Source organism: Ictidomys tridecemlineatus, chromosome 2 (genome assembly GCF_052094955.1).
Source record: "Ictidomys tridecemlineatus isolate mIctTri1 chromosome 2, mIctTri1.hap1, whole genome shotgun sequence".
NCBI lineage: Eukaryota > Metazoa > Chordata > Mammalia > Rodentia > Sciuridae > Ictidomys > Ictidomys tridecemlineatus.
The window spans coordinates 22,706,405-22,731,427 of record NC_135478.1 but is presented as its reverse complement, the minus strand read 5'-3'; the positions used below and the strand labels follow the sequence as shown (position 1 = coordinate 22,731,427).

The window sequence follows — 25,023 nt, the reverse complement described above, 5'->3', positions numbered from 1 at the left end:
ACACCACACTTTATTAAATGCCCACACACATCAATCATTTTCTTTAGGAGTCTCAGTCTTTTTTAGCCTTTTGCTTTCTGTATAAATATTAGAACCATCTTGCCAAGTTTCACAAAATCTGTGCTGGGATTTTGACTGAAATTGTGTTGAATCTTTAGACAATTTGGCAAAACTGACATTTTTAACTTAAATCTTCCAGCTCATGAATACTTTAACTTAAAGTCTTTCAATTAAGTTTTTTTTATTATTGTTTGTTCACAACATTACAAAGCTCTTGACATATCATATTTCATACATTAGAATCAAGTGGGTTATGAACTCCCATTTTTACCACAAATACAGATTGCAGAATCACATCCGTTACACATTCACATTTTTACATACTGCCATATTAGTGGCTGTTGTATTCTGCTTCCTTTCCTATCCTCTACTATCCCCCCTCCCCTCCCCTCCCATCTTCTCTCTCTACCCCATCTACTGTAATTCATTTCCCTCCTTGTTTATTATCCCATTCCCCTCACAACCTCTTATATATAATTTTGTATAGCAATGAGGGTCTCCCTTCATTTCCATGCAATTTCCCTTTTTTCTTCAATTAAGTTTTATAATTTCTGTACGAGACCTTTGCATAGATTTTGTAAATTTATTCTTTAGTACTCCTTTGCTGAGGTTTTCCTAAATCACACTGTTTTAATTATTGTCATATTTTCTGTTTTACTCTAGTCTATAAAATGCATTTAGTTTTTATATGTTGATTTTGTGTTCCTTGCTTTAACTCATTAATTTCAATGACTTGCCAGTAGATTCTTTTATAAATTCTACATATACAATAGCATCATTGGCAAATAAGAGTTGTGTTTCTTCTCCCCTGCCATCTTTACATCTTTTATTTCCTTTTCTGGTTTAATAGCTCTGTCTAGGTTTTCCAGTATTATATTTAGATCTGGTAATATCTGACATACATGTGTTTTATGAGAATCTTCAAAAGAATCTTTTCCATGTTTTCTTCTTAAGTTTGATGTCACCGGTGTACTTTTTGTAGATGTTCTCTAAATATTTTCAACGTTTCCCTAATAAGTGTGATATTTTCGGTTCATTTTTTTGTTGACATTCTCTGTCAGATTTAAGGAAATTTCCTTTTGTTCCTATGTGGCTAAGAATTTTTATCTTTTCAAAATCATGAATGGGATTTCTTTTTCTATATCAATTTAAATAATCATTGTGTTTTCTTTTTTTAATTAGTGAGTCATTGAATTACGTGAACCAGTATTCAAGTTATATCAACCTTGTATTATTAGAATAGACTTCCTGTGGTCATCATGTGCTATCTTTTACATTCATTGATATGTTTGTTTTGCCAATATTTTGTTTTCATTTTTGCAATTAATTTAGAATGAAACTAACATTGAAAAAATATCTTCATTCTAGTATGGTTTGGGTTATTAATAAGCCTTATAAAATGGCTGGAGGAGTGTTCCCTCATTTCTATGCATTTTTTTTACCTTAAACATATGGAATTTGGAAAAATCATTTGAGTTTGATGTATTTGGGAAGTATTATTGATTGATTCATATTCTTGAATGACAATAAGTTGTTTTGGTCTTCTAATTATTCTCAAATCAATTTTAACAAAATATAGTTTTCTAAGAATTTGTCTTTTCTTTCCAAAATTTCAAATGTATTACCCACCTTTAAAATATTTTTCTAATAGTTTTGCATACATGATTTTTCTACAAAGTTATATAAAAATTAACTGATTCCTTATTACCACCTCTTGCAGATGTTTACACTTTTTATCTAAAGTTTCTTTTAGTGTTTACCCTATGTTGAATATCTTTTCATGTGCTTCTTGGCCACTTGCATGTGCTCTTTTGTGAAATAGCTGTTTCAATCTTTTGCTTATTTTAAAATTAGCTGCTTCTTATATTGGAAGAATTTTTACCTATTCAGGATACAAGTTGATAGAGATGTTTATTGCAAATATTCTTTCTAATTTGGTGGTTTGCTTTTTGATTTTTTTTTAAAGAGTGTTTTTGGAAGAGCAGAAGGATTTCATTATAATGAAGTCCAAGTCATGACATTTGCTCTTTCTGGATAATGCTTTTTGTGTCTTAAAAATCTTTGCTTACCCTAAAATTTTTCCCTTTGTTTCTTTAGAAGTTTTATAGTTTTAGGTTTACCCTCTATGATAAATGTTGAATTAAATTTTTTGAGTGTGAGTTGATATATAGGTTGATGTCCCTTTTATTTTTCTAGATGGATATTCAGGTGTTCCAGAATCATTCGTTGAAAAGACTCTCCTTTCTCACATTGATTTACCCTAGCATCTTTGCAGTATAATTGTTGTGTTTACCTATTTCCAGACTCTATATCCCATTGTTCTTTATGCCTACGAGTATGGACTGTGTATGGGTTGTGTCCTCCTAAAATTCAACAAAGAGGGAGAAGATGAGCAACTTCAAGCCAAGGGGAGAGGCCTCAGAAGAAATCAGCTCTGCTCACACCTGCATCTCAGACTTCCAGCCTCCGGAACAGTGAGGAAAGACAATTCTGTTGTTAAGTCATCCCGTCTGAAGTACTTTGTTGTGGCAATTCGACAAAACTAATGCAGATTATTTTTAAAAGAGTAAGGTACTGCTGTAATGAGTACCTAAAAATGTAGAAGTGAGTAATGGGTAGAGGCTCAAAGAGTGTTGAGGTAGGTGTTAGAAAAAGCCTGGGTGGGGCCACAGTCTGAAAATTTGTGCCCCTCCCAAATTCATGCAGGAACTTACTCCTCAATGTGATGCTATAAAGAGGTGGGGCCTTTGGGAAGTAATTAAACCATGAGGGCTCCACGTGAATGGGATTATAAAAGAGGCTCCAGAGAGCTGCCTCGTCTTTGCCTCTCTTCTCATGAGGACACACACATTTACACTGTTTGCCCTCCCACCATATGGGAGCTCAGCAAGAAGGCGCCATTTTGGAAGCAGAGAACAGCCCTCCCCAGATACTGAATCTTCTAGCACTTCAATCTTAAGCTCCCCAGCCTCCAGAGAGAAACTCTTTATAAATTACTCAGCTCACTAAGGTATTTTGCTAAATGGCCTGAGTAGATGAAGACAGAAATTGGTACTGAGAAATGGAATGTCGCTATAATAAATACCTGAAAATGTGAAAGTGGCTTTGGAACTGAGAAGTGGGTAGAATGTGGAAGAGTTTGCAAATGAATACTAGAAGAAGCCTAATTTGCCTTGAGTGGAGCGTTAAAGGTGATTTCTCTGAAGAGAAGGAGAACTGTAGAGAAAGCCTCCATCTTCTAGTAAGTGGTTGTGATTAGAATATTGAAAAGATGAATGGTAAAGACAATTCTGATGCTATCTTAGGAGGAAATGAGAGACAGAGCATGGAAAGCAGGAGGCAAGGCGGTCCTTATTATGAAGTGGCAAAGAACTTGGCTGAAATGTTTCTGTGTCCTTATGCTCTGTGGAAGGTGGAATGTGCAGATGATACCTTGGGCCATTTGGCAGAAGAAACCTGTAAACAAAGGATTGAAGGTGCTGCATGGCTTCTCTTGACTACTTGCAATAAAATGTGAAAAGAGAGAAACAAAGATGGAATTTATAATCAAAGGCAAAGCAAAGCTTAAAGATTTGGAAGATTCTTGGCCTGGCCCTGTTGTCTGGAATGAAAAGGCAAATTCAAGGAGAGAATGCCAAGGATGTAGCCAAGTGAACTTTGATAGGGAGATTGGCAGATATGTAAAGAAGCTGATGTTACCTGTCAAGAGAATAGAAGAATGGCTCAGAGGATAATTTGGAGATCTTCCAGGCTGCCACTCCTATCACAGGCCCTGAGTGCCAGGACTTTGAGGACAGAACAATTTGAAGCTGCCTTTGAGACCTGTAAGGAAGTAATGCACCCACCTGGATTCCAATGCTTCTCTTGATTAATATAGCATGACCGCTGGGGCATTTAGTAGTGAGTAGAGGTGGTGGGAGTGAATGTCTTTGTCTTTTTTTCTGATCGTAAGGATCCTTCAGGCTTTTGTCACTGAGTACAATGTTAGTTGCATATTTTTTTTTAAAAAATGATTTAACTTTTGTAAATGCCCTTTATATGATTGAAGAAGTTCCTTGTGATCTTGGTTTGCAGAGGGTTTCCATCATGAATGAGTTTTGGATTTTATGAAATGCTTTTTTTCTACGTCTATTGAAGGGATCACATGGCATTTTCCTTTTTTTATGTTAACGTGATGAATTAAACGGATTTTTCTTTGAATGATGAGAAAACTGAATTAGATAAACCCTGTTTGGTCATGGTATATAATTTTCTTTACATCTTTTTTCCCCTGTCATGTGTATTATAAATGAATTTTCTTTTAATTTGTTATATATGACAGCAGATTGTTATTTATGACAGCAGAATGCATTATAATTCATATTACCTGTATAGAGCACGGGTTTTCATATCTCTGGTTGTACACAAAGTAGTCACACCATTCATGTCTTCATACATGTACTTAGGATAATGGTGTCCCCTCTTTAAATCTTGCTAGAATGGTTTTGCTAATATTTTGTTAAGGTTGTTTGCATCTATGTTTAGGGTGGCCTTCAGTTCTGAAGATTTTTCTGGCATTATGTATGTGATTTGATTTTATCTCTAGTAACAGTCATTCATTAGAGTTCACTTTTAAAAGTATAGTTTCCCAGGTTGGGGATGTAGCTCAGTGGCAGAGTGTATGCTTACCTTGGGTTTAATTCTTAAAACTCACCCCTAAAGAATTTTTCATAATTTTTAGGTATATACTTCTGGGAGATGTTTTCCTGAAATATCATCCTTTCTACTCCTGAGAAAATGGCAAAATAATTATTTTTCTTTCTTTGTTTCCTTTCTTGGAAGATATATTTTTGATTTCTAGCTTTTATTTCATAGTTATATGATTAAAACTTTGAGGAACATAGTATACATATTACTTTTTCAGAAAAACATTACAATTTGTTATTTTGTAATTACATATAATATTTGTAATTTAAAGCCACAGAATTTAAGAATTCTTGGCTATTTGCTTTTGTCTTTTGTCATTTAATGGAAATGCACACAAAATCTGATGTATATAGTTCATTTTGTTGACTAGAATCCTTTCTTTCATCTTCATTTAAGAGTCAGGATGATAATATTGGCAGATAATAAGTTATCTTCTCATTTTCCCTGCGGCCTTTGCTGAAGATGTAATTACTGACCGAGTATGAGGGCAGAGAAAGACACTTCCTTTATTTACATGTACATGTAAACTCTGTACTTAGTTCCCTTTTAATGATGGAACCGGTTGATTTTGTCCATGTAGAGCTTTCATCTTATCCTCAATTTGTGATTTCTCCTTTGGTTTCCCAGGTCTTGTCTCATTGTCCGTGTTTGATATTAAATCATGGGGAGGAAGCTGGACCTGTCCGGCTTGACGGATGATGAAACAGAGCATGTCCTCCAGGTGGTTCAGAGAGACTTCAATCTTCGAAAAAAAGAGGAAGAACGACTAAGGTAAGCTGCCTGCAGTGTCTGATGGTGTGCACCCAGGTGTGGGTGTGCACCCAGGTGTGTGCACACCACTGGCTCTGAGTTCAGATGCCTTGTGTACATCCTTATATTTAAGAGAGAGGCTTAATTAATATTGTGCAAAGGCTTGTCAGCTGCAACACTGGGCATCATGAAACCAGTTTCAAAATGTGACTTTATCTTCTTCCTGTCAAGGTTTCACTGGGGCTGCTCACCCTGGGAGCTGTGATTAGCTGTAGAACAGGTGGTCTCTGGTGATGATGGCTGTTTTAAGTTTGACTCTGGCATTAGTTTTCCTGTTAGCAGATCTTACTGAAGAATAACTGAAGCACAATTCCTGGGAGAATTAGACTCATGTGCGTGTGTGTGTGTGTGTGTGTGTGTGTGTGTGTGTGTGTATAATCTTCTGTTAGAAATCCCAGTGACCATGGTCAAGGGAAAGTAGTCTAAAGACCCCCTACAAGGAAGCAGACCACGGGGCTGGAATGGGATCAGCTAGCCCAGCACCACCCTCCAGGAGGTAGTTTCCTGACTCTTCTGCAGTTGATATTTCCTCATGCAATGTTTTTGGAAATACTGTTGTTCCCAAATTTGGAAGAAGTCACAGTGAGATTATGTGTTGGGCCTGGTGTGTTTAAATGTAATATTAAGTAATATTAAGTCATTATTTGCTCCTTTCTTCATATATATATATATATATATATATATATATATATATATATATTAGTTATCCTTTGGAATTCCATAGTTTTATTTGCACTGAGCTCAAAACCTCAGATGCTTAATAATTTATCCCTTGACGTGGTCTCCACATTCAGGCCAAGCCTTGCTGCTTCTGCCTCCTTGACATCTCTCCTCTCCCTTTTCCTAGTCTGGCTTTCATTGCTTTTCAGAAGACCTTGAGGTGATCTTCACCGTCCCCTTGCCTTTAGGTCTTCGCGTCTACTCTTCTACATATGTGCAACTCACAGAGTGAGCAGCTGCCCGTCAAAGCTGTGACAGGGAGGGGACCTGTCACATTTCTGAACTGACCTTACGGTGCCTCTTTTCCCTGCTCTGCTGATCTTTATGGCTCTCAGCGGATTTCCTGGCAGTGTTCCCAGCTGCTGGCCCTGAGTTCAGATGTCTTTATGTCAAATGTGAATGTATTTTTATTTGTCATTTGCTCTCTATCTCCTCCCCCCAGAGTAGCCCTGTGCAATAGAAATATAATGTGAGACATATACATAATTTAAAATTTTTAGTATTCTTACTGAAAGAAATAGAGAAAAGTTCATTTCAATACTATTTTTTATTTAACCTTATATATCTAAAATATTTGAATTTCAAAATTCATTCAATATAAAATGATTAATGATTTACTTGACTAAATTTTTGAGGTCTGGTATGTGCCTCTCATTTCAAGGGTTCAGAAGCCACTTGTGGCTGGTGGCTATAAAGTCCATGGGGCAGAGACTTGCTCATGGTTATGTATCCAACAACTAGAAAAGTATCTAATAAAAAAACAATTTATTTGAGGCTAGGGTTGTGGCTCAGTGGCAGAGCACTTGCCTCGCACATGTGAGGCACTGGGTTTGATCCTCAGCAGCATATAAAAAAATAAATAAACAAAATAAACATATAAGAGATCAATTTATTCTTTAATGAATTTATTATCTTCCATCAAACAAGAGCATATTGATGTATACTATATGAGGCCAAAACAGTGGTGGAAATAAAGATGATTATACTGAGATGCTCACAGTCTAGTCGTGGAAGCAGCATTATAAAAAAAAAACCAACAGGAATTCCAGGATGCTCCAAAGGAGAGGGAAGACACCCTGTTTTTTGAAAGGTAGAAAAGACTGACCAGTTTTAAGCTGAGGGTTAAAGGCATGATCAGAGCTTGGATACAGTTCAGCAGTTCCACATTTGGATATGGGATGTAGAAGAGAACAGAGTCAAAGAAGACCCAAGATTTGGCTCACAAAACTGGTGAGTGAGGTTTTCATTCACTGAATGAAGAAGACAGAGGAGGAAAATAGTTGGAAGTTGGGTAAGATTAAGAATTCTATTTTAGCTTCAGTATTTGAGGTATTTATTAGATATCCAAAGGAGAGATCAGGTTGTCATTTATATATGGACCTCTAGGGTTCCGGGGGCAGGTTCAAATTAGAGATTAAATTGTTGTGGTGGTAAAAGTGATGGAAGAGTAGATGGATTGGGGAAATGATTGGCCAGGCAGTGCCAAGACTTACTCAAAGTCTGTGGTCTCTATATCGAGAGGTTTCCTTGTGGTAGTATGTTTCTTCTTCATTGTTCAGTTTGTCTCCTCTACTGGACCGTGGGCAAGAATTATGTAGTTCAGTGCTCCAAGCTTCAGGCAAAACCCTGGTACATAGTAGAATTCCTAAATCTGTGGAATGGAAGGATAAATGTGGATTGTAAAGTTATGTGGCCAAATTCAATTGTGGCTTGAATAATCAGTCCCCGTTATGTTTCCTTTGGATCATAAAAGATCTGTGTTTTCTGCCTCATTCCTGGAAACTAAAATATGGTAAGCCAAGACCTTGTTAGTGTTCTGTTCAAATCATGGGGGCTTGGCTTAGTTCCACTGTGGTCTGGTGCCAGTCTATGTTGAAGAGTTGTTTTTCATTGTAGATTGTAAAGTTAGGTTTGGGGAGGAGAGTTGTAAAGGCAACTGCAGAGCCAACTCTACAAGGTGGGTGCCATCTTCCTGATGAACATATGACTCAGCGGTCACTTGCTCTACTGTAGTTCTGTGCCCGTGCAAGGTCAGGGGAACCTGTTTGTGCTGGAGAAACATGATGCTGGAATCTATTAGTGAAGAGAGAGACGTGAACCTTGGCCATAGCACCTTGTGTGGTCCTGGGATTGGACTTTTTTTTGTCCTGTGAAGGTCATCACTACTATTTTCCTTCTGCCCATAACCTGTGACATGTCTAGGTAGGTACCTAGCAAACAGGAGTAACACTCTGAATGACTTCAACAAGAATCTTTTTATTTTTTGAGAGAGAGAGAGAGAGAGAGAGAGAGAGAGAGAGAGAGAGAGAGAGAGAGAGAGAGAGAATTTTTTTAATATTTATTTTTTGGTGGACACAACATCTTCATTTTTTTATTTTTATGTGGTGCTGAGGATTGAACCCAGTGCCTGCGCATGCCAGTGCGCTACTGCTTGAGCCACATCCCCAGCCCCAACAACAAGAATCTTACTATTGGGTAAAAAGAGATCAAGATACCACAACCCCCCAAACTCCAAAATTATCAAATATTTGCATCACTTTTCTGTGGTACTTTTATTTAAGGTACATGGAAGATCCTAGGAGATAATGTTATGGGAAGTATTTTTGAATTCTTTAATATTTGCTTTTGTGGATCTAGAACTCATCATGGAAGAATTTTATTTTAAGACCTTGAATGACTTTTGTTTTCTCTTGACCAGCCTTTTATTTACCTAGATCTCTGGCTTAGTTTTATGAGGGCAGGTCTTGGGCATAAAGGTTAAGCACTGTTAAGCATTGTAATAATGACCTGTTCTTTAGTGCTGGCATAAAGAGAAGTAAATAAATAGGTAGTAAAAGTATGAAGTAAATGTCCTTAGAACACCTGGAAATGTAAAAAGAGAGAGAAAGAGAGTAGGGCGAAAGAATTCCTGAAAAGAGAACTCGAAGGTGTGAAGCAGTTCATTATGAGCCAGCCTTGCCTTGTGGATTCTGCAAAATTCACCTTATTGACTTTCACAGCAGTTTTTATAACATAGTCTCCAGTTACATGGAGGCACCCAAGAACAGACATTGATTTCAAAGCTCGCTCAGAATCACATAATTCATTGGGGAGATAGGGGAATCAGGATTCTATTTTCCAAATTCGCTGTTACATAGAATGGGTTAAGTCTTTTCAAAACTGTATTTTCCCCTTTATCTCTTCTTAAAATAATTCCTTAATATCTTCTAATATCCAGCAAATTTATCTGTCTTTTTAAGAAAATCTTTTTATAACAAATATGTAGAAATTAAAATTCAAAGTAAGTCCACTCATTAATTTGGTGGTTTTCAAACTCAAGTCTCTTATTTTTTTCATCATTCCGAATTAAATCAGAAGACAGGCATGGTGTCAAGTATCTTTGGGAGTAGTTTTACATTTCCTTTGCTGTTCTTGTAGTTAGGCTGAGTTAGAGGTGAACCTTAGAGGTAAACCTTAGAGTCGTAATTTTTCCCCCTTTGGAAGTTTTTAAAAATTATTTATTTATTTAAAAAAATTGTTCTGATGGTCCACTTCCTAATTCTAATATGTTACAAAACCATTTTTTTATCCATATCTAAGTATTTGCTTTATTCCCCCAAAGCATGTATATAGATCAGATATGATATTTTGACATGTTTGGAAACATGAGAATCATGCAGCCTGACTATCCAGGCTGACTGTCCTGGCTGAGGCAATGCGGGGAAAAGGGTATAGTGGGGATTGTGTGGTCTCCATTTTTTCCAAGACTCCTGTCTCCACTTCCTGTTACAACCCGTGATGGGTGCAATCACATCTCAGCCGATGTACATGTCAGCTGCTTGTGTATGCACAGCACTAGGCCTTAGTAAAGGGATTCTGTGGAGCCCAGGTCAGTAGGATGATATGCTCTCCAGCACTGGGGATGTGAGGCACTGAAACTTTAATCCCAAGACTGCTGCTGGTATGATGGGACCGTGTCAGGGGAGAAGGAGGACTGGGTGGCCCTGAGCATAGCAGACATGCAGTACAGTGCAGTGTTGACTGTATTTCCCCAAGACACACAACTGCATTGACGCTACTGATTGGAGATGCTGGAGGACAAAAGGAACTTTGATCCTTGCTCCCAACTTCAGGGGCTTTGGGTCTCAGCTATGCTCATCAGGTAAATGTGTAGAAAATGCCATCTTATCCTGGGTTAATTTAATTTACTATTTTTTGACCAAATGATTTTATACACATAGTGAAAAATTAAAAAATGGTTAAAAAAAGAAGAGAGACCTTGTATTCCATGTTTCCATGTTTAGCAGTTTTTGCTTTTTTGTTCTCTAGTTCTCCTGGTGTGACCATCATACATCTAAAATATGTTTTCATTGCACTATCTTGATGGGTCACCATTAGGCCTTTTCTTAGTTCTCAGCTCTGAACCATGGAGATTTAGCTGGCTTACCTACAGTACCCTTATTTTTTGTTTCTGGGTGATTATATGATTACTTTGGTTTGGTTTTCTTATTAGTCATTTTTCAGACTTATAGGATACAGAAAACCCCCCAAGTCTTGTTCTGTCAACTGCTCCCATCCTCTGTCCATTCTGACAGAGCGATGTCCATATAGTGCCCCTGCCCCCCCCCCTTCTACTTTATCTCACTCTCTCCCTACAGTGCCTTTTCTCTTCCACATTCAAGGTCAGGGGCATTCACATGCTGCTCTGCAAACATATTTGAGTCTCACGTGTTTTGTTTGGGTTGATTCTAAATGCTGGAAAACAACAGGTAGCCCTTATATAATTATGATTGAAATATTGTTTGCTTCCCCCCTCCCTCTTTTTCAGAACTTTATTGAAATCTGTAGGTGGCTGATTGTTCTCCTCCTTTACTCATTACTGTTATGAATTAGGCTAATTTTATTTCTTTGTCTCATTTTAAAGGAGTCTTGGGAGGGAGGGCCGCCGAGTGCTTGCCTGCTAAAGGCCCTGGCATGATCCTAGGGAACATGCAGAGATGAGAGGCCCAGTCAGTGTGCAGTGTGTGTGCACAACAGGTCTGGGTGTGAATCTTTCCACCACAGTTACCATGGGCTGGCTGCTGACCTTCTGAGCTGCAGAGGTCAAAACAATTCCAGGAAAGACTGGATTGTTGCTGTTCACCAGCACTGTCCTATCTGCAGGAAAGTTAGCATTTCTTGATGTTTCCTCTGTTGACAGAGCCACTGAGAGGGAGGCAACCCACACAGTGGGCTTGGTCCTTTGTTATGGGTTTATGTCTTCAGGTTCCAGAATTCCAGCCATCAGTGCAGCCCACTAAGAACTTATCCATTTGTGAATTTTTCTACATTTTTCTTTGCTTTGATTGACCTCTCTGCTTTCATTGTTAGATGCTTTAAGATAGTAAACAGGGCTAAATAAATATATTTATTTGAGTGAGTATCTAAACAGGATTCAATGACAATAATAAATTAATTAGTATAAAAACACAGTATTTTCAACTCTCTGCAATACCTGTGCTTTCCCAGTAATGACATTGGTCATCTGTATCAAGGGAAATTTCTCTCTGCCTCCTCTCATTATATAAATCTTGAGAAATCTTTATATAGAAATAAAAATAGCCAGGCCTATATTGCTACATTTGAGACTGTGATCTTCAGAAGTCTTACTCAACTATTTTATTTTTTCTAGAATTTGAGCTTCTGGGGAATCATGGGAGTGCAGGACCCTTAGCTGGGATCAGTGTGGTATTTATGCTACCTCTGGGCCTGGTATCAGGCACTGACTGACAGCCATTGGCCCAGCAGGTTGTTGATGACGGTGTTCATAGCAGAAATAAAGCCTTAGAGAGGAGGAGAGGCCCTACCTGGAAGAAATGCAAAAGATGGCCTGACCTGGTAAACAGCACAGCAGACAGACCTCACAGCACAGTGAGATTAGGGCTGGGAGTAGGCTAGCCCTGGTTGCCTCTCAACTGGACTCCTGTGTGAGCAGGTACAGAAGGTCTGCCATCCAGCTGAGAGCATGGCCTCTGACTTGTCCCTACTCCTGGGGACCTCACCAACTGCGTTTGCTTGGGGCTTGGGCATCTGGTGTGTGTTCATCCTCTAAGCCATGTTTCTTCCAGGACACCATCTGCCTTTCTGTGTATCTAGCAGATAATTTGAAGAATTTCTTTTTCTTCACTTCTACAAGAGTATCGTGATGTTCTGTTCAGATAAATAGATTAAATTTCTTTTAAATTTTTTATTTGTTTTAATTAGTTATACCTGATAGTAGAATGCATTTATGCACTTTGATATATCATACATAGAGGATATAATTTCTCATTTTTCTGAGTGTACATGTTGCAGAATCATATTGGTCATGCGGTCACATGTATATATAGAGTAATTATGTCTGTTTCATTCTACTATCTTTCCTATCCCCACAAGAAAAATGGAATGTCACCTCACCCAATATTTCATGTTTCTGTACATTTCCCAGCATCCTCTGCAGTTGGGTTGAGACCATGTGACTAGAGCCAGCCAATCACCTGTGGGGAGCAAGGGCCTGTGTCACTTCAGGCCAGGGACATAAGACCTGCTATGCCTCCTCTACCTCTCTCCTGGCCCTACTGTGGTGACTCTAGAAGACTTGTGTTAAGACATGGCTTCACTAGATGTGGGGGAGACAGATCCAGGACACCCAATGGAGGAATTCCTAATGACCAGCAGGGGCCTTTTCGGAAGCTTGTTAAGTCACGGAGGCTTGGGCCTTCATTTGTTCTGGCAACGAAGTCTAGTATTACTCTGAGTGATATAGTTAGTGAGAATTAAAAAGGAGCCGACTACTCATTATGCCTCCACACCTTGAATTTACCAATGAAAAAAACAGGTTTGGAGGGGACACAGGCAGGTAGGGCTTAAGTCTGGCCTGACTGAACTTGGGGTTCCTGCCACTAGAGAACCCCATCTTCTGCCATTTGGCCTTTCAAGCAGAAAAAAAAAAAAAAAAACAACTGTGGAAAAATCTGCAGACCTCAACCAGGATCACAGTTTATACCCTATGGTTTTACATGTCAGGCACATTTACAAAGTGGTTTTAAAAATGACTGTTAATTGCGTTGTACGCTGGTGTCAAATTGAATCTCAGAGCCATAGATGAGATAGACACAGCTTTTAAAAATTTCTCACTTAATATGTGCTGGCCAGAGCCAGTTAGCACCTGGATAACTTCCAAAGACTGCTGGCACACTAATGGACTTGGTCTGTGGGGTGGCAGGGGTTAGATTTGATGAAATTGTTTCCTGTAACTGCTACTGGCCATTAATTGTCAGCGTTTGCTGAACTGACAAGGCTTATGCCTTGAAGGGCTGCTGGGCCCAGGCTGGGTGAGCCCAAGGGAAGGAAGGGAGGGGAGAGGGAAGTGATCAAGTAAGAGACAGAGCACTTCCTGCCTGGCTCAGGAGCTGCCGCAGCCCAGAGGCTGCGGTGTGTCAGCCACCCCTCCAGCCTGTGTTAAGAAAGCGGAAATAAAAGCATCTGGGGACCTGTTTTAGTTGCCCATAATGGTATCAATTACTCACTGACTGACCTGGCCCAGGCCCTCTTTGCCATGTTTGGAGCTCTCTTCCCTCCCCCACCAGGCAGTTCTAAGTGTTGTGAAGCAACAAATAAGAGCTGCCAGGGGTGTGGAAGACCCACTGCCAGGAAGCAAAGCCCTCTCAAAACTAGAAATGATGAGTGCTTCTCGTTTATTATATAGACACTTCTTTGAGGATCAGTCACCATTTTTGAAAGGAGAAGGACAGAGGGCTTTAATGAAATGAGTCTGTGATCTTTCTTGAAGATTCATTTTCATTTTAAACAAATGAAAATTTTATTATATAAACTTAATATTTTGAGAGGTTTCTATATCAAAAAGTGAAAATCCTTTGTCTTCACTGTCCTCTGTTTGGGACACTGAAATCCGTCTGGTGAATGAATGTGTTATATTCTTTTCTGAAGCTGTAGGTCAGATCACCTTGCCTTTGTTCAGTTGGGATAAATATGTCTTGTGGTTTATGAAATAACTGTGTGTACACTGAGTGAGCCTGCCCACATCTCTTTAATGGCCCTTTGTAGCTCTTGGGATTCCTCACCGACACTGGGCGTTAACCTGTCAGGTTAATGAATCTGTCGGGTTAATCTCACAGGAGACTCTGCAAGGTTGTAATTCCTCCAGTGGCAGTGATCGATCAGGTCAGCCGGTCACCTGGCAGGGTGTAAAAAATCAGAATTCAGAGCTAGTGCATTTTATGGTGGAGTGGGGGGTCTGGCATAGTTCTATTTGGGAATCACTTCTCCATGGGAAAAGGCCCAGTAGGAGACAGAACCGAGAATTTAGGGACTTGTAGGGGATAGCTCCTTAGAGAGGGCGACGGGGTTGGGGTGCATGGAGAGAATCAATCTCAAAGCTAGAAGGCACCAATAATATTATTGGTAAATATTATTATTTACCAATAATAAGTAAAAATCCCCCTTTTTACTTATTATTGGTAATTTTTCTAATGAAGAAAAGGCCAACTATATTAAAGCCGTGGGATATTCATTCTTTTGCTTCAAAATTGTGTTTTTAATGTGGGAGCCTCCTGGGTCAATGTGAAGTGGGTGAAAAGGCAGTGGGAGAAAGAGTGGGACTCACAAATTTAATAAGGGCTTAGCCCTTGAGCGACTGGCCAGAGGTGACCTAAGTCCTACAAGAGCAATTAGGATGCTGTAGAGAGTGAACAGTTTAACATGAAAGCAGATCCATGGGGATGCTTCCATCTTGGAGGAGGGAGCTAAGGAGAGGTGTGTTTCATCTGATCCTTAAACACAGGTGGGATTTTTTTTTTTTAGGAGACTGAAACACAGGTTGGTTTGCAGGATACATTGCCGGTAAAAGTAATAAGGAGAGAAAAGGGGATGTGTTTTTCTGACCCCAAATCAGGATCTGTGGTGGAGCAGAGGAAAAGTCTGCTTTGCTGATAATTCTGCTTCCACTGTTACTAACAGGGCTGAATAGAGCAGTGCCCCAAGAGCACAGCCTCCTCTTGTTCCCAATAACCTGGAAAAAGCACTCTTTTTATTTGTCTATAAAATGGAGAAACTGAGGCTCAAAAAAGATGTTAGATGACTTGTCCAGCTAGTACATAGTGAGAGGTGGATCCGAACCCAGGCAGGGTAGCCCTACAGTTGGGGTCAGCAGGGCAGCACTTTGCCCAGGTGTTAAAGACAAGGACACCCAGGCACCCTGGGCAGAATGAATGAAATTAGACCTTCCTACAAAAATCTGGCACCTATGCTTGCTAAAATTTGGGTTATTTTCAGAAAAAAAAATGAGATTTTTAAGCTAGAATATGGGAAGTGGGTAGTTGGGACAATACAATAGCCAATGTGACATGTGACACTACATGTTCAGATATGGCCGGTCCAAACTGAAATGTGGTTTAAATACAAAACACATCCTGGATTTCAAATATCAAGTATGAAAGAAGAATGTAAAATAGCTCAATAATTTTTATATTGATTATACTTCAAATGTTTTTAAAATTACATTTTAAGTCAATTATAATTATTATGATAATAATTTCACTTTTTTTTCAAATGTGACTATGAGAAGGTTTTAATTGATATTTCTGGCTCTCTTTGTTTGGTCTGGAATGCTGAGTTAAGCAGCTTGGAATTTATGAAAGTACAAAGTAAGCTTTCTTCCTGAATTTTGGATGGTATTAGTCCTATTTTTCATGAATAGTTTACGTATCTGTAAGTTTTGGCTAATTGTAGAGAGGCCTTTGCTAGCAAGTATTGTCACCTCTGTCATGTGAAGGTGGTCCCTGAATCATGCCTGTTCTTCACTTTATCATGCAGTTTAACTGGAAAGCGTGGTAGGTTTGTGCCATATTCATGACGGAGCTTATGCCTCTCATGATAGTATGAATCCTTTAATATTTCTCTGACATTCATGCTTGACCAAGTCCATCATGATCTTTTAAACAACTAGTGGCTTCAGAATGCCTTCATATTTATAGTTTCTGTCACATCTCTGTCACAGTCCCCTCTGGGGGTTTGGGTGGCCAGGAGAATTTGATGCTGAAGATATAAAAAAGGGGAGTCACCCTAATGTTCTTCTTTGCTTTTTTGGTCCTTCAAAGGTGTACAGTTACTATGCAGCGATTCTGGATACATTCTCCCCATAATCTTTAATAACAATTTTTCTACTAGGTTGTTTTGTGGGTGTAAGTTCTGGTCTTAGTTACTTTTTCATTGCAAATGTCAGCGGCTCAACTGCTGGCCCCTGATAAAGCTTTTGTGCCTCTAATTCTGGGTCTGATCTTCATTCTTCAAACCTCTGAGCAGCATTTCTTTGGCATTATGTGTGCACAGTATTCAGGAATTGAAAGGGAGTAAGGAGAAAAGTTTTCACAGGCATTTGTAAAAGCTGTTTTCCTCATCCACAGTTATTCAGAATGTATACTATCATTTGTCCAGAAATGGTCTGAAAAACAGAGGTGCGTGAAGATCGACACTGTGGGGGTCAGAATACCCCTTTCTCTCTTGCTGCTGTGTTGTACTGTTGAAATGGCAATTTCCTGATTCCCACGGACTTCCTCAGTGCCTGAAAGTAGGACTCTGCTCAGGGCCCATCTGCTGCCTTCGCTGCTGACCCAACACCTGAAGCCATTGGTCCCTCTTCTGGTCCATTTCTTAAACTGATACTTGGAAAAGGACATTCATCAACAATTGTCTCTGATTCGCAGGTGACTTCAAATGAGTTACTTTGTTCAGATGGAGACATTTCTGCCTAAGCCCAGAGATGCCTTGGCTGGAAATTGGCTGAGGTCTTAAATCTGCAGAAGAACTAACCCCAAGACTCTCAGGCCCCAGCAGTTCACCAACCTTCTGCTGGTCTTACTTCATTTCTTCTCCACCAGCTTTTCCTATATTGATGAGTGTGAGTCTGGGACTCAAGCTTCCTTTCCGGGCTGCTTCTGATCCCCATTCTTCAGGCCAGAGGGACCAGAGGGGCCTAGTTCTTTCATGTCCAGTCAGACATGGATCTCCAGATGTGATGTGCTCCAGAGTTGGCAGAATCTTTGGTTCTGACCACCTCTGGAATTAGTGCTAGACAGAAGCTGGTTACCCCTAGTCCTCTATTTTGCAATGCATAACTTGCCTTTTTTCTCTTGCAGGCTGAGCTTCTCATAGCTACCAGGGCCCCATGTCCCCATCATGTATAAGGTAGACTCAGCTATGACTTTTCCCCCCTATATACTCATAATGTCTCTGGAGTCTGGGCTTCCTCACTTCCCAAGCTGCTCCTGGCTCCTAGTTCAAGTGACATAATTTTGTGTTGCTCTCAGAATTTTATCATCCCCTCTACCCTGCTGCTGCTCATTAGTGCCCTGCTTGCCTGAGTGCTTGTATCGGATTCCCTGCTTTTGCCCAGCTCCCAGGCACTGCAAGATCCCAGCCAGACACCAATGGCTGTGGTTCCTCCCTGTGTAGCATCCTAGAGTCCTGAGATAAGGTGGCAGGTCCAGAGGCCTGCATTTCCCAGGCCTGGACTTTTGCCATGTGGACTTACCCTTTTGTGTCTGCCAATCCTTCTTCATTTCCCCTCTCCTTCCCTCCTGAGTTGGCTTCCCTGGTCCCAGGTTGATCCCAGATGTGTAGGTCTAGAATCAGTTTGAGGAACCTATATTACTGTGAGAGCATATCAGATTGGTGTGGACCTGAAATAGAACCATAATGGCCTACTCTCTGATGTGCTTTGGGGTATGAGTACAGAGAGAACAAGAGACAGAGGTAGATTAATTTTCACTGTTGACTTGCTTCCTTTATATGGTATTTATTCATTTTACATGAACCTCAAAGCAAAGGCAAAAAATCGTGTTTAATGCTTGACCTTTGATTTTATTTTTTTATTACATCCAGATTTTATTTTTTTTATTTGTTTTAATTAGTTTCACATGACAGTACAATGACCTTGACATATCATACATTTGAATCAGATGGGATATAATTTCTCATTTTTCTGAGTATACAGGTTGCAGAATCAATTGGTCATGCAGTCACATATTTGACCTTTGATTTTAGCTTTGCAAAATATATAAGAAATTATATAAGAACTAAGGGATTCATGGATGCTGGTTTGTTTTGTATCCAGAGGACCCTCAACTAACCTGTGGCCTTGGGCATGTTCCTCTCTCTTTTTGTGCCCTGGCTTCTCCCAATATGTGTGAGGATGTCAGAGGTGTTCCACTGGAATGTTGAGAAGACTAAATGTCTTTCTTCTCATTTAAACTCAAGGTCTTTTGGATAGCCTTGGAACACAGAAAGGACTCAGGGTAAGAATCCTTAATGACTTATTCACTCCTGACTGGTTTATCTGTTCCAGGAATTAAGTCATTATAGTTACCTTTACATTTCCATACCTCTCAGGTAAATTCAAATGATTTCAATGCTTGGTTTTTCTTAAAGAAAGGTGCATTCTCTTTTTTTGTTATTAGATGATTCTTTATGAGCAGAAAGACATATTAGCATTTGTTTTATAGCTGTTGCTTAATTATTTAGACCTTTGATGTTTCACTTCTTATTTATTTATTTAATTTGTTCTTATTGGTACATCCAAATCATGCAGAATCGTGAGTTCCATTGTGGCATATTGGTACCTGCACATAACACACTTTGATCAATCTCACTCTTCGTACCTCCCCCTTAGCCTCTGTTTCTCCTGCCCCAGATCCTCTTCTTATACTCTATTGGTCTCCCTTCTACTTTCATGACATCCATTTTTTTGTTGTTGTTCTTTTTGTCCTCTTTTACTGCTAGCTTCCACATATAAGGGAACACAATTTGGTTCTTCATTTCTACACTCACTTGTGGGCTAACTTGTGGTGGGCGAGTGGAGACTCTTAGTGGCTGAGGGATTTTTCCCCCACAGAATTGGAGACTCTGATACCTTTTATTTAGGGAGGTTGTTATATACATCCTCAGTTTCCCCACCTACCCTCTGCAGGCACTGTTCAGCGGCTTTTATTTCTTCCTGATTACAGACACAAAGCATTGCTACATGAAGTAGAAAAATGGGTCAGTGAGCAAATGAGGAGTGAATTTCTGTGAAACCCTGCTTTCTGCTCTGAGAACTCAAATATAAAAGGGACAGTTTTAAAAATGGAGTTCAGGCTCTGAACACAGGCAGGCAAGCCTGCAGGAGCAGCTGCCCTGGTCAGCTGAGTGCCTCGCAGCCCCATGGTCAGGGAGTGCCTCCCTCCTGGGGGATGGGGTGGCCTTCAGGAATCTGGGGGCCAGGCCCTATCCTCGGTCCCTTCACCTTGAAGGCCTTCAGTTCTGTGTGTTGTTAGAGACTTCCATGTCCTTGACGTGTCATCGAGGGGATTCTGGTCACTTGTCATGATTGGGAATGACAAAGGATGCCACTGTCAGGAAAACTGAATGTCATGCCTCTCTTTTAGCAGTGGAAACCTATCACTAGAACTGACATTATCAAACCTCTCTGAGGTACATAGAATATTCCAGAGTAAATGATAGGATCTTAGAGCTTTGGTGGAGCTTAGAAATCAGTTTTGGATTCAGGTGTAACCTGCTCGTTCTACCCCTGTGGCATCTGAAGTGACACAGAAGGACACAGAAGGGAGCATCATGAGCTCTTTCCTAGCTGTGACAGTGTGCATCGGAGTTTTTGTTTTCCAGCACACTGCAGTCGTCACTTAAATTACAGGGTACCTATTGCCCTCCCTCAACAATTGTTCAGAGGAACCTCATTAAGTTACCTAAATTTGAATATTCATCACTTAAAATATATTTGTGTTTTGGGAGTTTTGAATCTTGAAAACCAAATACTGAATTTTTAACAATTTTTATTGATGCAATAGAATTATACGTAATAGTGGGATTCACTGTAACATATTTGTATGTGCACAGAGCTGAGCTGTTCCCCTTTACCCTCCCCTTTCCCTTTCTTCCTACCTCCCTGGCTTCCCTTTTCCTACTGATCACTTCTAGTTTCCATGAAGCCACCTTTCTTTATTTTTTTCTTCTGGGCTTCCACATATGAGAGAAAACATGTGACCCCTGTTTTTCTGAGTCTGACTTATTTCACTTAACATGATGTTCTTCAGTTCTATCCATTTTCCTGAAAATGACAATTTTGTTCATCATTATAGCTGAGTAAAACTTCATGGTGCCTATGTACCACATTTTCTTTATTTATTCATCTTTCGAGGGGCACTGAGGTTGGTTCCATAACTTTGCTATTGTGAGTTGTGCTGCTATAAACATGGGTTTGCATGTATCACTATGGTATGATGACTTCTAGTTCTTTAGGATAAATACTGAAGAGGGGTATAGCTAGATCAGATAGTGGTTCCATTCCTGGTCTTTGGAGGAAACTCCATATTGATTTGCATAGTGGTTGTACTAATTTATAATCCCACCAATAATAATTTAAGTGTTCCTTGCCACATTCTTTCCAATATCTATTTTTTTTTATTATTGATGACTGCTGTTTTAACTAGAGTGAGATGAAATCTCAGGGTAGTTTTGATTTGCATCCCCCTGATTGCTAAAAATGTTGAACATTTTTTCATTTATTTGTTAACATTTATATTTCTTCTTTTGAGAAATGTCTGTTTAGTTCATTTGTCCATTTATTCTTCTCTTGTTCTTAATTTTAGAGGAAACATTTTCAGTTTTTCCCCATTCAGTATGATGTTGGCTTTGGGTTTGTCATTTGTGGCTTTTATGATATTTACATAAGTTTCTTATATTCTTGATTTCTTCAGTGTTTCTAACATGAAGAGGTGCTGGATTTTGTCAAACTGTATTGATCTAGATGATCATGTGATTTTTATCCTCAATTCTATGTATGTGATGATGAATTATGTTTATTGATAAGCATAATGGAACCATTTTTGCAACCCTGGAATGAAACCAGCTTGATCCTCATGTACAGTCTCCTTAAAGTGTTTTTAATATAAATTGCCAATATTTTATTAAGGATTTTTGCATACAGGGAAATTGGTCTATAGATTTCTTTGTGTGTCCTTATCTGGTTGGTATTAGAGTGATTTTGGCTTCATAGAATGAATTTCCTCCTTTCCTATTTAATGAAATAATGTGAAGAGCATTGGCATTATTTCTTCTTTGAGGATCTGGTAGAATTCATCTGGGAATCCAGCTGGTCCTATACTTTTTGTTATCAGAAGACTTTTTATTACTGTGTCAGTCTTGTTGCTTGTTATCAATGTGTTCTATTTTGGTTTTCTGTAACCCCTTGGTTCAATTTGGTAGCTCATGATGATCTAGAAATTTTTTTTTTACATTTTTCCAATTTTATTGAATTTAAGTTTAATGCAATCTTGCAGAAAGTATGAGAAGCCCTCCCCCTTCATTTCACAAAACTAGTATGACCCTGCCACCAAGAAAGAAAAGAAGAGGGAGGAAGGAAGGAGGGAGAAAAAAAAAGGAAAGAAACTACAGACCAATATGCTTTCTGGTAAAATGCTTTTCCAAATACTACCAAATAGAATTTAGCAGTATGTAGAAATAATTATATGCCACGAACAAGTGGGGTTTATAACAGAGATGCAAGGCCAGTTCAATATTCAGAAAGTCACCAACGTAATTTACCTTTTTAAAAGGAGAAGGGAAAACATCACATGATCATATCAATCAAATAAAGGAAAAACATTTGACAAAATTTGACACACATACATGATAAAAACCCTAAAAAATAAAAGAATAGAAGTAACTTTCTCAACTTGATAAAATGTACCTATAATAAACTTACAGTTACCATTATACTTATTGATGGAGGAAGGAACACTTTTCCCCTGAGATCAGGAACATGAAAACAGGATGCCTGTTTTCTCTGCTCTTAGTCAACTCAGTACTGGAAGTTCTACTTTATACAATAAACAAGAAAAGGAAATAAAATGCACATAATTGGAAAGCAAGATGTAAATTTTTCCTATTTGCAGAAATCGTGATTTCATAGAAAATCCCAAGGAATTGTCAAAAAAGTTCCCAGAACTAAAAGTGAATCAGCAAATTTATTAGATTATCGTATAAAATCAATTGTAGTTCTATATTCTAGAAATAAACATGTGGGCACTGAAATTTAAAATCCAAGCTTGTATTGATACTTCACCCCTTATCCCAGCAAAGTTGGAAGTCAAACCCAGGGCCTCCCATGTGTAAAGTAAGCACTCTGCCACCAAGCTAAATCCCAGCTCCTCCACCTCTTTTATCAATAACTAATACTTCATTCTATTTATCCCTTCATCAGCTTAACTCTTGGGTTGTCTTCACTTTGGCTATTGTGAATGATGCTGCTGTAGGAATCCATGTTAAGTGTCCACACAGGCATTTGTTTCTGTTCCCTTGGGTCTGTGCTCAGGAGTAGAATTGCTGGTTCTTCTGATTAGCCTTTGAGAAACTACCAAACTGTTCCCTGAAAGTGCGAACCATTTTACATTCCCATTGGCAATGTGTGAGGGTTCCAGTTTTTTTCCACATCATTATCAACACTTGTTCTCAGCCGTCTTTTTTGAGTGTAGCTATCCTAATGGATATGAGATTGTGTCTCATTGTGATTTAAATTTGCATTTTCTTGATAGGTGATGATACTGAGCATCTTTGCATGTGCTGTAAGGCCATTTGCATGTCTTCTTTAGAGAAATGTCTATTCAAATCCTTTGCTCATTTTTATTAGGATTATCTTTTCAGTATTGACCTCTAAGGATTCTTTATATTATGGATAAAACTCCCTTATCAGAAATATGATTTGCAAGTACTTTCCTCCCATTCTTTGGGTCATTTTACTAAAAATGTTCTTTGAAGTACAAAAGTATGTAATTTTAATTTATCTATTTAATATTTGAATTAGCATATCTAAGGGAACATTGCTTAATCCAAGGTCACAAATATTTACACCCATGTTTTCATCTAAGAATTTTCTTCATTCATTTATCTATTTTTTAGATTTATCTTTTAAACTTAGGACTTTGATGCATTTTGAGTCAATTTTTGTATATAGTGTAAAACAGGGGTCCAAATTCATTCTTTTGCATATGGATATACAGTTATCCCAACACCATTGGTTGAAAAGTATATTATTTTCTCATTGAATTGTCTTGGCATCCTTGCTGAAAATCAGTTGACCATAAATGTTAACAGTTTATTTCTGGATATCCAAGCTGTTCTATTGCTCTATATATTTATTCTTATGCCAGCACAACATTATTTTTATTACTGAGTCCTCCAATTTTGTTTTTAGTTTTATAGATCATGTTGACTATTTTTGGTTCCTTGTGATTTTATATAAATTTTCAGGGTTAGCTTGCTTATTTATGCAAAATACAAAACAAACCAAACAAAAAACCAGCTGGTATTTTTGACACAGACATTACTGAATCTGTAGATCAATTTGGGAATATTGCCACCTTACTGAAAAACAAGCCTTTAAATCTATGAACTGGGGATAGCTTTCCATTTATTTTAGCTTTCAGGTTTATTTTAATGATGTTTGTGATTTTCCCCATATAAATCTCAAACCTTTTTGGTTTTGTTTTTCCTTAAAAAATTTGGAGACTATTGGAGTTTTAAAATTTCATTTTCAGATTGTTCATTGTTATTGTGTATAAAAACAACTGCATTTTGTATATTTGTCTTTTAACCTGCAACCTTCTTGAACTCGTTTATTAATTCTAAGAGTTTTTGTGGATTCCATGGGACTTTCTACATGGTAGGTAGTGTTATCTGTTACAGAGGTGGTTTTATTTCTTTCTTCTCCTGATTCCTGCTTTTTTTTTCACTCCCCTGAATGACTGGAACCTGTAGTATAATATCAAATAGAAGTGGTGGGAGATCCTTTCTTGTTCTTGATTACCGAGAAAATATTTAGCCTGTAATCATGAATTATTATTTAAGCTCTGAGTTTTCATAGGTGCCCTTTATTAGGTGAGGAAGTTCCTTTGTATCCCTGGCTTTTTCAATGCTTTAATCATGAAAGTGTGTTAGATATTGTCAGATGCTCTTTCTGCATCTATTGAGTTCACCATGTAGTTTTTGTTCTTTATTCCATTCGTATGATATGTAATTCAGGTAAATTTTCAGATGTTAAACCCAGTTTGCATTTCTGGGATAAATCCTAAGTGGTCGTGGTATGTAATCATTTTTGTATGTTGCTGGATTTGGCTTCTTAACATTTTGTTGAGGCTTTTTGCATCTGTATACATGAAGGGTATTCTTCTGTACTTTTCTTGTGATATCTTTGCCTGGTTTCTGTATCAGGGTACAACTGTCCTCATAAAATGAGTTTAATTTATGTTTCTGATTTGCATAATCCTCCACAGTCTGCTAGTTTACTAGGCTGCATTATGTGGCTTTTTTTTTTTTTTTAATGGCCCCAAGCTAGTCTTCTCTAATACTCTACCCAAAGCCAGTCACTTCAAAAGGGTATATTATAAGACAGGAACTGTGGTTTCTAACCATCTCCAAACTTTTGTCTTACTTGGTGGTAGAAAGGCAACAGGATCCTATGGAAGGGAGTCTGCACCAATGTTTGAAGAACCACCCTGGAGGAGAACAGGAGTTTGGGAGATGCCTCCGTGATGGAAACTGCTCACTCCATCAGTCCATTTTACCCTCTCTGATTAAGTCTACTTTCTTCCACTCGATGTTCATAAACCTGAACCAGAAGTGGTCTTCTGAGTTTATTCAGTCTATCTCCAGTCTCAATACCTTTGAGGCTGCTCTTTA

The 25,023-nt window shown here is 38.6% G+C and overlaps 1 protein-coding gene across 3 annotated transcripts in view; it reads left to right on the top strand.

Moving 5' to 3' along the window:
• Myrip (myosin VIIA and Rab interacting protein) overlaps nt 1–25,023 on the top strand; it is a 327,896-nt gene that overhangs the window by 55,590 nt on the left and 247,283 nt on the right. For all 3 annotated transcript variants that reach the window (XM_021732376.3, XM_078038098.1, XM_021732359.3), the window contains exon 2: nt 5,374–5,517. In XM_021732376.3, coding sequence (XP_021588051.2) covers nt 5,408–5,517 — 110 coding nt within the window. In that variant the 5' untranslated portion in view covers nt 5,374–5,407. The remainder of the gene's footprint in view (nt 1–5,373; nt 5,518–25,023) is intronic.